The sequence below is a fragment of the Carcharhinus amblyrhynchos genome, chromosome 6, assembly GCF_965287045.1.
Source record: "Carcharhinus amblyrhynchos chromosome 6, sCarAmb.v2.hapA, whole genome shotgun sequence".
NCBI lineage: Eukaryota > Metazoa > Chordata > Chondrichthyes > Carcharhiniformes > Carcharhinidae > Carcharhinus > Carcharhinus amblyrhynchos.
The window spans coordinates 96,698,272-96,716,552 of NC_137329.1; the positions used below are offsets into that span (position 1 = coordinate 96,698,272).

General features: G+C 39.6%; 1 protein-coding gene across 1 annotated transcript in view; it reads right to left on the minus strand.

Moving 5' to 3' along the window:
• The window catches only part of kcnq1.2 (potassium voltage-gated channel, KQT-like subfamily, member 1.2), a 483,492-nt gene that overhangs the window by 127,594 nt on the left and 337,617 nt on the right, over positions 1–18,281 (minus strand). The window contains exons 15-18 of the mRNA XM_080191027.1: positions 13,318–13,393; positions 5,000–5,094; positions 3,483–3,523; positions 7–68 (exon numbers count right to left, since the gene is read on the minus strand). Coding sequence (XP_080047153.1) covers positions 7–68; positions 3,483–3,523; positions 5,000–5,094; positions 13,318–13,393 — 274 coding nt within the window. The remainder of the gene's footprint in view (positions 1–6; positions 69–3,482; positions 3,524–4,999; positions 5,095–13,317; positions 13,394–18,281) is intronic.

Here is an 18,281-nt window from a genome sequence, read left to right on the forward strand (position 1 = left end):
ACTTACCTTATCTTCCAGGCGAATCAGTCTGGCTCCTGCAGTGTAGTAACCTTTGTCTAGTCCCTTTTCTACAGGAAAAGTTAGGATTTAAAAGAGAAAAACTGACTTTAAAAATGTTTTGTTACTGTTCTTAACGGTGGGTTTTAAGAAATATGTATTACTGGGGAAACATGATGCACAGCTTGCTATATATCGCACCAATGCTTTGTACCACAAAATGATGGACTTGGTTTCATGCCCACTGTTTCTCAAAATAGTGAAGTAGTATTTCATATTGGACTGCAGCAGGCAAGGGGTAATATCACATTGTCCATTCATTATTCACACCTCCTGACATTTAGTTCCATTGAAGTCAATGCATCCATTGTCAGGTAGGGGATATAACAGATGGGTGACGTAATCTCAGCCAATTTGGGCTACTGTCCAAGCAGATTTCTACCCCAATGTATTCCCAAGCTCAACCATGTCATTGTGCAGAGTCAGACAACACCTCAAATGAATAAATTTGAGAAGTGTCATCCCAGGCTGATTGCAATTTTCATTGTAATTCAAAGCAGTACTGATAGGTCAGGAATTTCCTTGGGAGCTCTACGCTGCACTTCATTTACACTGCATTTTTGCCGCGGGAAGCCCCAGGTTTGTGCACAGAAATTGGGTTTCCAGGCACTTCCCTTAAATTTGCAAGAGCTCCATGGAAATTTCAGGAGTAAAGCCCAGAAGCAAGTCTCTTCTTATATTCTTTTAGTTACAGAAGAGACAAGGTTGGAAAATGTCAACAGAGAAAAGTGGATAAGCAATCTAAATTACAAAAGTAAGTAATAAAAAAGTTTCATTTATATTAAAGGTTCTTTAGATAATAAATTTACACATTTTTGCAGTAAAATTGTCATTGGCCAATGTAAAATACCAAAATGACTAACTAGTTAAAAGGATATTATTAACATACTGCAGAGGTGTTTCAGACAGATATGTTCAGCCAACTGCAAACACTTTGCTACAAGGATGTGACACACACTAACATGAAGCACTTTTAATGTTGATCTAAAATAACTACAGTGGGTGCAATTGGAACATATTGGCACAGAATAACAGTGAGACTGTCAGCACTCACTGTCATCTCTGTGCAAAACTGACAGCAACATCCAGCATCTTTACAACTGCAGTGAAACACAGAAATTCTGAAGTTGCTATCCATGATATTCTTCTCCATCATAAGATGCACTATTGCACACTTCACAGGTTGATCAACACACAATCAGTTGTTTGGCATGAGCTTTTTCTTTACACACTCTTCTCATAAAAACCATTGAAAGTGTTATGCCTGTTGAAGGTATAACTCAAAAGTAACAACATACTAATTCGAAATTGCTGACGAGCAAGATCCCTGCCTGAAAAACTAATTGGTAAATGTGGAGTGTCATTTCTTCCATCCTATGCTTAAGGTTCCATGCTTTATAAACTAATAAAATATTTTTTGTTTTAAAGTGTACTTTAGCTTCTATCTCAATCCCATGTGTCTGTCCCTATCTATATTTGGCTTTCTGTAAAACGATTAAAAAGTGAATTAGAATAATGCTTTATTTCTTGACTTGTTGCCTGTGAGAGTTCTTCAATCTGACTGGCTGCTACAGATTGCCTATAGATGACATCAGATTGAAACTGACCCTGGAATAGGGGAGATCAATGTTCCAAAATCTGCTAAATCATGGTGGGCAGCTCCCTTCAGGCCCAATGGTAAATGTGGTCTCTTCATCACTTCATCAAGGACACTCCTTATATTTTAACTTCCTGTGCATCTCTGATTTTTATCACTCCAACATTGGCAGCCAAGTCTTCAGCTGCATAGGTCCTAAGCTCTGGACTTCCCTCTCTTAAACTTCTCTGGCTTTTCTTCTTTAAGATGTTTCTTAAACCCCTATCTTTGACTAAGCTATTGGTTATTTGTCTTACTCCTTATGTGGCTCAATATCAAATTTCATTTGGCAATATCCTGTGAAAAGCCTTGTGATGTTTTACTATATCAAAGGGCTATATAAATGAAATTTGTTGTTACACCACACATTAAAGTATATGAGACCTTTTAAAATCGGAAGTCTCAATGAACAGAGTGATTTCACCAAGTTATAATTAATTTGCATATTAAATGGGAAATAGAATGAATGAATGTGTAATTTTCTTTATTACTGGACATTAAATCAAAACCATATGGTTTTCACAATGCTTTTTTGAAAATACTCCAAACCAATGGAACTTCTAAGCTCAGGACTGTCCTGAGGTTTATTGTAGATCTAGAAAAGAACCTAAAACTGCACCGCAGAAGGTAATTATCAGGGTAGTTACCTTTTAAGTTCCCTTATAGACATGATACCCACCATGTTGGATACTAGTATCTCATTGTTTAGGATGAATTCATGATTTTATTCATGAGCACAAGGAAGTCCTACTTCATTCCAATATAGAGAACACCACAAAAATTTAAGGCTAAGTACTTCAATGTCCTCCTTGCTTCCCTTCTGTTTTCAGGCCTGTTATTAAGCTCCAAATCACACAATACATAACTGTGTATATCCAGCCTCATGCCCATCAATCCTGTTATCGGTAATTCTTTTATGGTGATATCTAGTTTTTCTTTCTTAGTTACCTCTCCGAGGAAATCACATGGTATTGGATAAGGTGAAGTATATATCTTGCTATATGCAATGTATCACAATTGTGTGAAGTAAGCTGGAAAGATAAAAATGTATTTTTGCTATCTGTCATTGTTTATATGTTGTTACTTAACAGGCACCTAGTTTCTAGTACGATGAACTGAAAGTCTATTGTTATTCAAATCCTTCCATGTGGCCTTGCTTGACTCTACTGCCACAGCTGTCTCTAACCTCATCCTTTCCCACATCTGTTGGAAGTCTGATTCACACCTTATTACAAATCCCACATTCTCTTTGTCTCACCACTGGTGGCAGGCCTTATAACTATTTTGAAGACCTCAGCCCCTTAATTTCCAATTCTCTCTCTCAACTTTCAACAAACACATCTTTTTTAAATAAACTTTGGGTGACCCCTCCTAACTGTCCCATCATGTATTAGCCTCCTTTCATTAATCAAATGTATGTTACTCTCCCCTTTGCAAAGCATCTTGTGATGCTTTTAAGATGCAATCATTATATCAATGGAAGTGATCATTTTACTTGGTGCAGTATGTATAACAAAACTGTAAATGTATTTATAAAGAACAGGTTTTAAGTTTTGACGTACATTGTGCACAGAGAAAATCTTCTCTCTACTACATCTTCTCAATAGGTTGCAAGTTTTCTTTGTTGATTTCAATGTTGTGTTTTATGAGCATGACTTGATATACGTTTCTCTGAACATTGAAAATTCATGGTTAAGGATATATATTTTCCTTTGCAGCATTCTTGGAACAAATAGAAATTTTTACTTTTTAAATTGTAATGAAAATATTACAACTACTTCAACTTTACCTGATAGAAAAAATGCAGGCTTTCCCAAAGAATGATCCAACCTAGAATATAAACACAAGATGCTTTATTATTTTTATAACTCTGCAACTGAAAAATAGTATAGTGATAATACCCCCGTTTGTATTGGTTCATTTCTATTTATCTAAACCACCAAATTTTATGTATAATTAGATATTGCACCGCATTGCTCACATGTAGTTTCAGACTTGGAGTCTAATATTCATCAGTACTGCCACACCCTAATGTTACAACACTTTGCCTATTGCCGATGCACAACACACAAACTAAGGCAACACAGCATTGACTGACTCGAGGTAAAAGTCTATGCTAGAGGATATTACAAGATCTATGCTTCACAAATATAATGTAACATTAAACAAAATGTGATGAAAAGGCAACTGACAAAACAACTTTTGAACTTAATTTTTTTCTGCTGTTGTGACTTTGTTGCATTTTCAGAATTTGATGAAAATGCAAATACTTAATTTATCCAGACTTTCCTTTTCTTTACCTTTTCTTTTGTAATCATTTACTTAATTATTCAACATATTTTCTCCTCTTGACTTACCGCCATGAATTTCAAACTCTTACTGAAGCTGTCTTAGTATAATATTCCTCAAGGATTTCCCACTGTGACGTCTCTAACGGACACACTTAAACAGAGGTGCATTCACTATAGAATCCCTACAGTACTGAAGGAAGCCATTTGACCCTTCAAGCCTGCACCAACAACAATCCCACCCAGGTCTTATCTGCAACAGTCAGCTAATAATTTTTATTTAATGAATTAAATTGTATAAAACTTGGAAACATTTAAAAATATATTAGTTTTCCTGTGCTCAGCTAACATTTGTGATTTGTGAATTATTTGCCTGGTTGTCACAATATCATAAAATCATAGAATCCCTACAGTGCAGAAAGAGGCCATTCAGCCCACTGAGTCTGCACTGACTCTCTGAAAGAGCAACGCACCTAGGCCCTCTCCTCCACCTTACCCCTGTAACCTCATACATTTACCATGACTAATCCATCTAACTTCCATATCTTTGGACACTAAGGGGCAATTTAGCATGGCCAAGCCACTTAAAATACAATCCTGCTTTGGAGTGTGGGAGGAAACTGGGGCACCTGAGAAAAACCCAAACAGACACGGGGAGAATGTGTAAACTCCACACAGTAATCCAAGGCTGGAATTGAACTCGGGAACTGTGAGGCAGCAGTGCTAACTACTGTGCCACTGTGCTGCCCATATCTGTAAATATGTGACGCAATTATCCTATGCTGGGCACAAAACTTCTGATTAGATAAATGAAACATGCAGGTTAGTTTGGTTTCTGGTTTTCCAAATGCCAGTGATCCAAACTGATGTCTTTTGTCCTAGTTTGGGATTAATGAGAGCTAAATAGCACATATATTTTTATGAGAAATATTGATATATTTGCACTTTACATTACTTGAAAGTGTTATGAGAGCAATAGTAACTATTTGCATGTACAACTATATTGATAAAATGTTACCTTCTTTGTAGTTCCTTGATCCGGACCATCATATTCAAATGCCCCTGGGAATATTGTTCAATAACGTCTCGCACATCATAAGGTTTTCGGGCTTGCTGTGGAATACATCCCAAAAATACTACGGAATTTAACAATTATAAAAGCAATAGCTCCGTAAATCAGCCTGCAGCAAATAAAAAGATATATAAATATCTGAGCTGAGAAATTCAACCGTTCTTTTGGTAAAGTAAGAAAGAGTTACATGAGATGCATATCTTGTAATTAGGTAATTTAAACATGTGTCTTAACTTGGTTGTACTGAGTTGCCAATTAATTATTTTTGAAGTGCAGTTACAATATGGGAAATGCAGTTGCCTATTTATGTACAGTAAAGTCACAGAAGTATTAATAGAGACATGATCAATTAATCTGTTTTCACCATATTGGTTGAAGAATAGGTGTTGTCCAGATTATTGGGATAGTATCACCAGAGTGCAGATGAAATATGAGTTTCACATATTCTGTCAAATTTTTGTTTGAGTGTAGAGGCATGTTTCAGCAGAGGAATGGCAACATTTTGATTTTCTCTGGAGGAAATGTGATTTTCCCTTGCATTCCTGACTGCACACCATTCTCCTCTGGCCTTTTTGTTAGTCAGGAGTGCCTAATGTAAAAAAATGCATATTGGCCCCTGCTACGTTTGGATTTCCCATTTTGGATGGGGGAAGAAAATCAGATTTTTTTCCCATACATCAGTCTTGTCTGGCAGTGTTAAGTTTTGGAAGTCTATTAAAAGCACATTAGGGTTGATAGCTGGTGAAAAAATGAAAAACCTGCAGAGGAGTCAGGGATATTTTGAAAGATAAGTGTAAAATATTTGACACCTTCAAATATTACTATTAGGTGATTTATGGTAAAGTAGATGTGTCTTAATTGCAGTGATTCATTATTGGGATTTGTCCTGCAAAGTTAAGTTCACCTTTACATTGATCAGCCTTGTCTAATTGTTCCTATACATTACAGTACTTTTCCAAAAGAGAAAGTACCATAATGTATTAAAAGAGTAAATTAAAAGTTGATTAGAAAAAAAGTCTTCTGCTGTTAAGCTATTGTGTTCTGATTTAATTGCACTAATAGATCTGCCGGTTTAAAAAAGCTGTTTCTGAAGGTTGAAAAAATAATCTGCAACCATGGAAATGGTTATCTATTTTGTCAGTGGAGCTGGAAGCTCTTGTTATGATAGCTATTCCATTATAAATGCTTGGCCATGTTTCAGTTCAGCACATGATTGTATTGATTCCAGAATAATTGAAACTTGTAGGAGTCTATAATATCCGAATGTGTCTGATATGGTTTCTTGTTTGTTTACAAAGCTGATAGGCAGTTAAAGGATTTTCTCATTTGGGTAGTTTTGTTTAGTATCAATGATTTCAGTATTTTTTCAGATTGTTAGAGGCTGAATGGATTTCCAATGAATCTAATATAATTCCCATTGCTAATGCTGGTCTCCTGGGAACATAGTGAATACTGGGTAAATGGTTATGGAGGATACTGGGGAGAGGCATAGAAGGGGCACAGGAAATATGCAGTGGCATAGGGGCATAGAGGGCATGGGGTGACATTGGAAAAGGTGAGGTGACATGGAGGGTTGGTGGGGAATGAGGGGGATGAGAGCTGAGGTTCAAGGGATATGCTGGAGTGCTGTACTGGAGAACTGAGGTGAGATTTCTATCCAGCCCTTTGCACTCAAACTCCTCATGCACTTTATCATGTCTTACAAAATGCACAGTGATAGCTCTATGTGAAAAGATGAAAACCTCTTGTAATGTCACACAAAGGTCAGGTGTGCAATTTGCAAGCCATAAGTGATTGCATTTTCCCCATCCCAGATGAAAATTCAGCCCCTCACCAAAAGGCATCTCTGAAATTTCAGCATTCTCTCCATACTACATTAAAGTTTCATCCACGATAATGTGCCCAGAATGTGGAGTGGAACTTGAACTCACAACCTGCTAGAGATAAGAATGCTGCCACTAAGTCTGGATCAACACCAAGCAAAATGGGGGAAAAAGGCAGGAAATTGGGTCAGAATCTGTCTTTGCTGGGTTTCAAATCTTTCTAGCTAGTTGCAGCTAGAACCAACCAACTCCCTGTCCCCAACCCTGTCTCAGTTGTCATGTGAATTTCCAGAATGTCATATTCTGAAGATCAAACAAATTTTATATTAAAAAAATGGACAAAAAAGCTAGAAAAGATGGCTGTCCAAAATCACCAATTTTTTGTGGATTAGAACCATTTCCTTGTCTCAAGAGGGAACCAAAGAATACTCCAGACTGATGTGAGTCAATGCTCTTCCCTGATACCAATTAAAGGTATATTATTTGATTTGAATAGGGCATTCTAAAACAAAGACACTGACAGTTTCAAATTCTCAGAGGTGCTAATCCACAACATAGGATGTGGAATCAACAGAAATACTACACTATATTTGGAAAAAGACTTGAACTTGTGGAAAGTCACATGGTGAAGCAACCATTCTTCTGTCTGCTTTTAAAAATTAACTAACAGCTGTTTTCAGACAGATGTACCACAGCCATTAGAAACATTAGTTCAGTTGGTCTGTGAACTGGACTCGGATACAAACTCAGGCAGACAGAGTATATATTCTGTTCCAGTTAAACTTCCCCTGAAAACCAACTTCTGGGATATTTGACCACAAGAAACCTCACAACTCACTGCGAACCCTTCACTTTCCTAGATCCTCAGCACAACTTTAAATCATCAAATATCTTCAAAGGGCTGCAGGCCTGCCACGTGGAAGACTGAAATTGGAAATCAGAAATGGAGATAACTGTAATCTGTAAAAGTGCATGAGCTTTATTTGTTTGCAATCTGTGTGAGAGTGGATGCATGATTGAGACCAAGTTTCTGTGACATTGCATTTAATTCAGGGTAAGAGTATAAGAATAAATAACCTGTTTTATTTTTAAACTCAAAAAACCTTGCTGCTGAGTTACTTAATTGGAATGGACATTCAAAGGGTAAGAAAACACAAAACATTCCCATCACTGGCAATAAGAAAGCAAATACATTCTGTCTGTGACACAGCAGTCCTGACAATATAGCAGTGAACATAATTAGTAGGATAAAGAGCTTCTCCAGAAATTGAACCAGTTTTGGGCACCGCACCTGCGCAAGGATATTTTGGCCCTGGAGGGAGTGCAGAGGAGGTTTACTAGGCTGATACCGGAGTTGAGGGGATTGAGCTATGAGGAGAGGCTGAATAAACTAGGCTTGTACTCGTTAGAGTTTAGAAGAATGAGGGGAGATCTCATTGAGACGTATAAGATGATGAATGGGATGGATAGGATAGAGGTGGAGAGACTCTTCCCGCTCAAAAAAGACAGTAGGACTAGGGGGCACAGCCTCAAGATAAAGGGGAGGCGGTTTAGAACGGAGTTGAGGAGGAACTTCTTCACTCAAAGGGTGGTGAATCTCTGGAATTCTCTGCCCGTTGAAGTGGTGGAGGCTGCCTCGCTAAATATTTTTAAGAAGCGGGTTGATGGGTTCTTGATAAGAGAGGGGATTAAGGGTTATGGGGAGAGGGCGGGAAAGTGGAACTGAGCCACAACAGATCAGCCATGATCTTATTGAATGGCGGGGCAGGCTCGAAGGGCTAGATGGCCTACTCCTGCTCCTATTTCTTATGTTCTTATGTTCTTATACCTCCTGTATTGCTAGCTTGAAGTAGACATACATTTATATGCCGCATGTAGGCTCGACAATGCTGTATTCAAATAGCAATCAATCCACAAAGTATCATCATGGGGTATGGGGCACACCAGCAAATGTGCAGCTGTAACAGAAAGTAGGACCTTTAGAATGGCCTGTACAGCACACCCACCCGGAGAGAGCAGCAATGTGCAACTCTTCAATACCATGTGGTCCATGGAATAGGCACCCCATTGGCACTGTGAGTGGCATGTGCCAACATTCTTCATATGACTGTTTTATGATAACTTGGAATGAGCAACAGCAATGCCAGCAGGATGAGTGCCAGGTAGGATTTCTAGCCTCAGATATTTACTAAATAAAAATCATGAGTGATATCAAGAGTCAAAGGCAATAGGGTACTAGATGGCACTGTGAACATAGAGTTTATGGTCAACTGAATAACAATGGCACTGCACTAACGTTAAAGTGACAAAATGAACACATGGCAATCCAAAGTAGCAGACTTTTGGGTTAAAAAGAACAGCCCTGGTACTTTACCAAATCTCTGTATAAGCAATATAATCACTGGGCAAACATATCAACTCTTGCTCATTGCATTCAGATTTCAACCTCAATCACAAGATTTAGGTCCATTGGAAACATTCAAAGCAAAAACATTGTGGAACCTAATGCCCTTGATACTGAGCAGCCTGGGCGACCAGTCCTTCTCTCAATGAGCCAAATCATAAAGTTTTCTCCTCCCACCTCACCCCATTCCCAATGAGAAATATTTTGCTGAGGGTTTTACTTGCTCCCTCCAGCATCCACCATTGAATGTTAAGTGGAATCCAGAAAGAAAAATTACAAAATTTAAAAATAATGGAACCCACAACTTGATGCATTTGCCCCCATTGAACAACACCTCCAACCAGCAGGGTTTTAGCCACAATCTCCACATGCTGCTCTAGGCAAAGATAAATCCTCAGCATCCCACTCCACTGTTGACCAATGGATTGGCCTCCCACTAAACATGTGTTTACCTCCTGCCCCCTGATTTTGCACTCTCCCATCACAAGCAAAAGTTAAACTACATCTTTCTAACCACTGACTAATTTTCCAATCCTTTTTTTTCCAAATAAGATTTTGGCCTCCTTAATCAGTAGGTTTTGGCTCTCCTCTGCTTAATGTACAAGGGTTTGATAGCTTAACGATTATATTATTAGATTAACAACTAAGAGCGAGTGGGTGAAAATTTCAGCCTCGCAAGTTGTGAAATTGAATTCAGCAGATTTGTTGATTTATGGGCTAACAGAATGAACAGTGTCAAAACCTCGACTGGTCTTAAGGGAAGGGGAACTGTTATCTCTAATCTGTCTGTTCCAGATGCATCTTCAGTTCAATGCTACATGGTTGATTCTTATTAGTCTCAATCCAGTTAGAGATGGGCAGTGATAATTGGTTTGTTACCGTTGTCCACATGCCAAAACCAAAAAAAAGATTTTAACCTAGCCAACTAATATTATTTCTGTTTTTCTTTTGAAGCGGACAGATTTATTTAAGCTCATGGCCCTTTAAATGTTTTGCACATTAAATCTTGTGCCGTTTACCCAGGGACTGATAGGTTGCTGCGCAGCTATTGAGTTAAGAGGTAAGATTGCACCCAACTGCCTGACATCAACAGTGCAATTTATATATTTGGTGTCCCCAACTCCTTAAAATTATGAAATAGAGATGAAACATATCCTTGAGGGGCTGGGAGACACTGGGTGGGGAGGTGGGAAGGTGTTTCATTGTGGAGCATGAGGTAGTGAAGGTGGAGTTAAATTCAGCAAACATTTTTGCATCGTTAAGCTGGCTCCAACCTTTGTGTTTAATTTGGGAATGTTGACCTATGTGTGTGTAACCTGCTCAGGAGCGATGGTTAGTGATCTGAATATTTAAATCACTGAATTATGACAATATCTGTGCACACACAGATTTTGTGGTTTCATGAAGCTTGTTAGAACATAGAACATTACAGCGCAGTACAGGCCCTTCGGCCCTTGATGTTGCGCCGACCAGTGGAACCAATCTAATGACCCTCTAACCTAAACTATTCCAATATTATCCATATGCCTATCCAATGACCATTTGAATGCCCTTAAAGTTGGTGAGTCCACAACTGCTGCAGGCAGGGCATTCCACGCTCTTACTACCCTCTGAGTAAAGAACCTACCTCTGACATCCGTCTTATAATTATCACCCCTCAATTTAAAGCTATGTCCCCTCGTGTTAGCCATCACCATCTGAGGGAAAAGGCTCTCACTGTCCACCCTATCTAATCCTCTGATCATCTTGTATGCCTTAATTAGGTCACCTCTTAACCTTCTTCTCTCTAACGAAAACAACCTCAAGTCCCTCAGCCTTTCCTCATAAGACCTTCCCACCGTACCAAGCAACATCCTGGTAAACCTCCTCTGCACCCTTTCCAATGCTTCCACATCTTTCTTATAATACGACGACCAGAACTGGATGCAATACTTCAAGTGCGGCCGCACCAGAGTTTTATGCAGTTGCAACATGATCTCACAGCTCCAAAATTCAATCCCTCTACCAATAAAAGCTAACACACCGTATGTCTTCTCAACAACCTTGTCAACCTGGGTGCCAACTTTCACGGATCAATGCACATGTACACCGAGATCCTTCTGCTTGTCGACACTACCAAGAGTCCTTCCATTAGCCCTATATTCTGTAATCCTGTTGCTCTTTCCAAAATAAATCACCTCACACTTTTCTGCATTAAATTCCATTTGCCACCTCTCAGCCCAGCTCTGCAGCTTATCTATGTCCTATGTTATCGAAACCAAATTGCAAACTACAGTCTGTGAAGGGCCCATAGGAATATTTTTATTTAGAAAAAGAGAGAATTGGTTATATAGCTTTGGGGACACAACTCGGTATCAAGAATGGGGCAAGGTAAGGAGGCAAGCCTCCACGAACCACACTATAGCCAATATGGGGATTGAACCAGGGCCTTTGGCATCTTTATACAACAATTCATGGGTTCATTAAAAGTCAAGCACACAAAGCAATAAATACTCAATGGTCACAGTTGCTTACACTGGGAACAGGTTTGTTGAGAACTGTATTTGTGGTAATATGCTAACTGTTGCACTTTGCAGGATAGGTGCACCATGTGTCCCTTATATTGAACCTTGGACAAAGAATAAGCTGACCATCAGGACCAGCATCAGTTTGCTCTGGAGAGATCTGAAGGTAATCAGCAGGGGAACAGCAACAGCAGACAGGAGAGCAGTAGCAGAGTTGGGCTTGCAGGAAGAATTACTCATGCAACAGGATGTAACTTGACATGTCAGAACAGCAGTGTTCTAGGGGCTTATCAGGTCAGGTGGTGGCAGACATTTGCAGCCTCTCAGAAGTTTTATTCCCTATTATACCTTATAGTCATGCAATCGCAGTGGCTATGGAAGTGACTGCTGACTGTCACATTTTTGCCTCTGGATCATTCCAGGGCACAGCTGGACGTATGGAATATTCCAGTCGACTGTATGAATATGCACTAATAGTGTCCCTCTCTAATTTCTCATTGCACCCAACAGTACATCAAATGATGCATCATGAAAATTGAAGTGCAGCCCATGTTCATCTAAATCCATAAGAAACTTCATGCACTCTTGTTTCAAACTTCTTACTTCTGTAAATTACATCCTTGGATGAACATTTTAATTGAGTGCCTAGCAAGCAAGTTGCATTAGAAAAGGCTCGAGCATCACTTCAGAAACTCAACATCAGAAACTGGACAAAGCAGCCCCATTGACTGGCATCTCATCCAGCACTGTGTGTGCCATCTACAAGAAGCACTGCAGCAATTTGCCAACATTCCTTGGGCTGCACCTTTCAAACCCGTGACCTCTACACCCAGAAAGACAAAGGCAGCAGATGCATGGGAACACTGCCACCTGCAAGTTCCCTTTCAAGTCACTCTTCATTCTGACTTGGAACTAATCAGATCAAATCGCCATTCCTGAACTGTTTCTGCATCAAAATTCTGGAATATCCACTCTTCACCACATAGACAGCAGAGATTCGAGAAGGTGGTTTACTACCACACTCTCAATGACAATTAGGGATGGGCAATAAATGCTGGTTTTGTTAGAGATGCCCAGATCCCAGAAACAAATTTAACAAAACTTAACTTGTGTGATCTGGATCTATGCCACACCCACTGCCACACATTCAATGTTAAACCGGATGTCACATTTTAATTAGATGCAGTTTTAAAATGCCACACACCAAGGGTTGGAAGTTATTCTGGAATACCAACTTGATATTGCACCAGCTCAACCCCCTCCCCCGACCAACTCCAAACATGCCTGAGAGTTACTCTATTTGTGGTCCTACCTCAACTCTAGTGAAAACATCTTTTAAACTGGACCACCCTCTCATTTTTAATGTTGCATCTGGCACTACTTTGCACAAGGACTGAGCAACGTAAAGCTGCGAGTAGAATTCAATATTTTTCAACCCCTATCTGGTTTCAGTACTTGTATTTCATTCTCCTTGGGCCTACCAAAACAATTGTCTATTTTTTTGATATCACCTAGCTGAATATAATTTCTTACCTGAAATTTTTTTCTTGCAACAAAGTATTGCATTCGTCGAATAACTTTTACGGCAGCTCTGTGTGCTTCTGTTAATCTGTAAAAGAACGGAAGGAAAGAATAATGTTTGATACTTTCCAGTGATAGTGTGGATAAATACACTGGGTGGGATGGAATCAAGCCAAGGAAACTAGATGACGTCAAGCTCAACTAGGCTGACTTCTGAAAGCCAGTGTAGGTATAATTAGCTATAATGTACTTAGCGTAAGGATGGAACAAAGGACATAATAAAAAGATCACATAGCTGCACCTCCCCTAATCAAAAAAGTTTATTTAGTAGTCACAAGTAGGCTTACATTCACACGGCAATGAAGTTATTGTGAAAATCCCCTAGTCATCACATGTTTGGGTACACTGAGAGACAATTTAGCATGGCCAATTCACCTAATCTGCACATCCTTGGACTGTGGGAAGAAACCCATGCAGATGCAGGGAGAACTTATAAACTTCACATGGACAGTGACCCAAGGAATTGAATCCAGGTCCCTGGTGCTGTGAGGCAGCAGTGCTAACCACTGTGCCACCATGCTGCTCCTAATCGCTGATACCAAATATTTTCCCACACTAGAGCTGTTACTTTTGGGCTTGTCAATAAATTCCTCCTTGCTTTCTCTTAGGTGGAAAGTTGAAAGTGATTGATCACCCATTATATTTTCTACTCTGTTTATTGAGGGGAGATTTGTTCCCACAGAATGGCTCAGATCACTAATAATAAATGACTTATCCAATCAAGCACAAACATGAAGTAACCATTTGATCCAAATGTGGCTTTTCTCCAGTTGTGGAATTAATGGAATCAACATTGAAATCAGTAAGGAGTGATTTTATTGGAATCACGCTTGGTATTTTATCCATTGATTATCTGCTTTAATCTTCTCATTGTCCATTTTAACCTGCTCATAAGGCACCCACCTAAAGCTATCAGGATCCATTTTTTAAGATCAAGGATCAAAGGCATTTTGTTCATTTCACAAAAGTTCTTTTATTTCTTAGAGTCAGGAAAAGTAGAAATGGCCAAATTATCCTCCAAGAGACCCTCGCAATACTCCTTACCCACAATTTACCCTTCTATTTGGTGGCTTCCTATCATCAGCCATCGATGGTTTTCCATTTATTTTGGGTTAGTGACATACCAAGAACATGCAATTGATGCCTGAGAGTTAACATCACCAGTGCCTGACAATTGTGACCTCAGGTATGTCGAGTCTTCTCTCATGTCACCTGCCCACAGTTAAAGGTCCGCACAGAATCAATAATTCATAAAATGTAAGCGTAATTGAAACTGAGTGTCAGATTTATATGATATGTTACTTCGCTAAGAACACTTTATTGGCAATCCAATAACTATTCCACATATTGCCAACAACCCTGCTAAATTGATATGGTTGTGAATGTGGCTGTCATAAATAATTTATATCTGTCTCAACAGTACAATCCATCTTCTACATAGCAGGCCAAGCAACACAAGAGTCACTGCATAAATGATCACAGAACATATTTCTGGACATTGTCAATTGATAGATTACATTGCTGCTGATTTGTAATTTTACATATAGTATAGAAAAGAAAAATGCACTAGAAAGAACACTATTATTTTGAAGAGATCTAAATATTTGGAGTAAGGTAAGCAATTATATCATTTTGAAAATTATAGTTTAATGTATAGTTGTTGCTTCATTTCCCATGCCTTGGGTCTGATGTTACCATTTTCATTCTAAATGCTGAATCTGGGCTCAATTCAGATCCTACTTGGAAATCTGCTTTCAGGCGCCCCCATTAGCACTTTGCCTGGAAAAAGAAATTGTGGGTCTGAATCCTACTGTGGACTGGGCTTAGCGCGGCCAAAATGATCGGAGCTCTGAACTGCACATGCACAATTAGAAAAAAATTTGAAAAAGCATGCCCATGTCAGATCGCTCCCAGGCCACAAAAAAGTGGATAAAGCAGCCCAGGAGCGACGGCTCCCACAGATATCACCCTGACCCCTACAACATAATTTTCTCTTTTATCCACCCGTGCCCTGCTACCCGAACTGATTGCGACCCTCTGTCCCCTTCCTCCCCACTAATCGCATGCAGAGTGGCAGCAGACTGCCCCCCCACACTGACACCACCTGCCCACCCCACCACCAGAGATCCATTCGGCTTCTTCCCCCCATCAGTGAACTATCCGGCCTTCAACCCCACCCCCCCACCAGAGATACATCTTACCTGCCCTCTCCCCCATCCCCAGAGGTACATCTGACCCGCCTCCTCCTCCCTCCCCACCCCCTCACCAGAGAATGATCTGACCCGCCTCCCTCCTGCTCCCCTTCCCCCAACCAGACAACGAACTGCTCTCCTCTCCCCGCAAAACCAGACAACGACCTGGCCTACTCCCTTCCCCCCCACCAGACAATGATTGGGCCTCCCTCAAAACCCCCACCCCCCCCCGCCCCCCCACTCCCCCCCCCAATCTGAGTCAGAGAGCCGTCAGAAGCTCTGAACTTATCTCTTCCACAGCTGGAGTGCCTGAAACAGATTTTTATTTAGTATGTTCATTTTGGCTCAATACCAGATTGGTGAATGCAGTGGTAAAGGAGGAAATGCTGATAAAGTTGGGCAGGCAGTTCATTAATTCAATTGAAATGCATGCAAATACATTTAAATCGCCGTTATGCCTGTTTCGGGCGTGAATTGGATTGCAGCCATTCCCGGGCCTCAGTAAAGTGGCCATCTGCGCGGACTTGGGCATGGATCGTGTTAATGGCCTCATGCCTGACTTTACCGCATTTTTGCGCCCGAAAGTGGGCATGATGCAACGGTTAAAATCGTGCCCTTGGTGGTGCACAAGACAGATTTTCGACTGTTCCCATTGCGAATTTTTTCTCGGAATGGGTCGCTAGCTTATCACTCAACCTGTTCCGCTATCTTATGAATGCATCTCCCTTGGCCATCAAGTCGTGGGGTGATAGTTAAACCTGGAGCTCCTGGCTCAGATGCAGGGATGATATACACTGCATCACAACATCTCACTTAATGTATAGAGATAAAGCTTTATTATTTGAGATGACTAATAAGTAATAACATTTGTAAAGAGAAATTGTTTTGCAACCAGAAATACACCATGTATTTTGCTAATTAAGGCAGTGATTAGCTGAACAATATGGACCAAAGGACTTGGTAGAATTGTTAGGGTGCCAGATCAGAAACCGCAAGGTATATTTTGAAGCCAGATTAGACATTTTGACATTAGCATGAGGAAAGGATGTTTCACTCCAGATGTGATTCTACTTACAAACCAGGGAGCTTTTAATCAAAACAAGTTTTATTTAATGACTCAGTTTAACTATAACAAATTAATTTGCTTAATTTTAAACAATTGAACAATACTTAAATGTGACAAGATACAATTCTTAACTGCTAACCTATCACTATGTGTTCCAATCAAACAAAATTTTCCTTATAGACTTAAACCCTGCTTTATAATTAGTTAGCAAATCACAGGCATACTTGCTTGAGATTTAGGTTAACAGTCCTGAAGCTTTCAGAAAGCCCCTGGAGAAAGAGAGCGAGCGACTTCTTTCTTCTAGCTGGTCCAGGCAGCAACTGCTTGTATTTAAAATGTAAATGAAACTGATCTTTCCTGCAAGCTTAGCTTCTCTCATTAATCATTGACTCTGTATGCCTAGTCTAGCATCCCAGGAGAACCTAAATAAACAAAAGGTCCATTAATTCTACAAAGCAACACAACAGGAGCTAAAACCTGCATTCTCAGCACTTGAGCTGCATGGTTTCCCAGACAAATCAACTCTTGTAACAAAACACTACCTCTTAATGCAATCCCTTGCACATTAAATGTATCAAAATAACACAGTATCATCACAGGATGGTTATAAGAGAAATTGATTCTGGAATGATGAATGGATCAAATTTTGCACTTGTGATCAATATCAAGTAAAAGTCTAGATATCAGATGAGGAATGGATCTGACCAGCAGTTTGCAAACTTCACAAAGTCCCCTGCCCATGTTTTTTGACTCATGCCTGCTAATTTGTGATGTTGTTCCTTCAGGCAGGAACAGTGCAGAAATATGTCACTCAGGTCTCAGGAATAAAAAGATCCCAAAGTGCCAAATGCATAATTTCACCCCTGCAGCACAATACATGTTCTGAGGAAACATTGGCGCTAGTTTTCTCCCAGCATTTATTTTGCTTTTATTAAATGGAAAAACTTGAACTGCATCAAGTGGTTTCACGAGAATTTTAGATGCAATGTTTGAACATTTAGATGGCTATCATGTATTTTCTTTCAAAATTATTTTCATTACTGAAGAGTAGAAAGAATTTAGTACTGGAGGCAATAAATCTGAACAAATACATCTAACTGCAGTTTGAATGACTTATCTTCTGTGGTTAGAATTTTCAACGTAGTTTTATTAGAAAATTAATTGTCCAAAACAGACTAAAATCCACCAAAAGTAGCTTTCCACCTGACTCCTAAGAAATAATCCATCGAGTTTTGTTTTCAAGCTTATAGGAAACCACTAAAAGCTTAAGTACTAACAGGTGTTGACTGCTAGAGGGAAAAATGGATTAGACTGGATTAGTGGATGCATAAATTATTGTTACAGATGACAAGAAAATTGAAGTATTTATTGAATTCAGAAGATAGATCATAGTAACACAGGCAACCACGTCTAAAGTCAAGAAATTTACATCAATACTGTCAAACACATGTTTCTTCTTATCTGATTAACTATTTTTAACAACTCTTTTTCTTCTTTTCTTTCACCATCTCCTCGCCTGAAGACATGGGGAAATGAATTGGATGAGGCCCAAGAAAAGGCAAGGGAATAGTGATTGGGTGGTCATGTGGATGCTGGAATGACGCGGGTCCAAAAGGGGTCACGTGTCAGGAGCACAGGATTAATCCCCAGGGCATGGG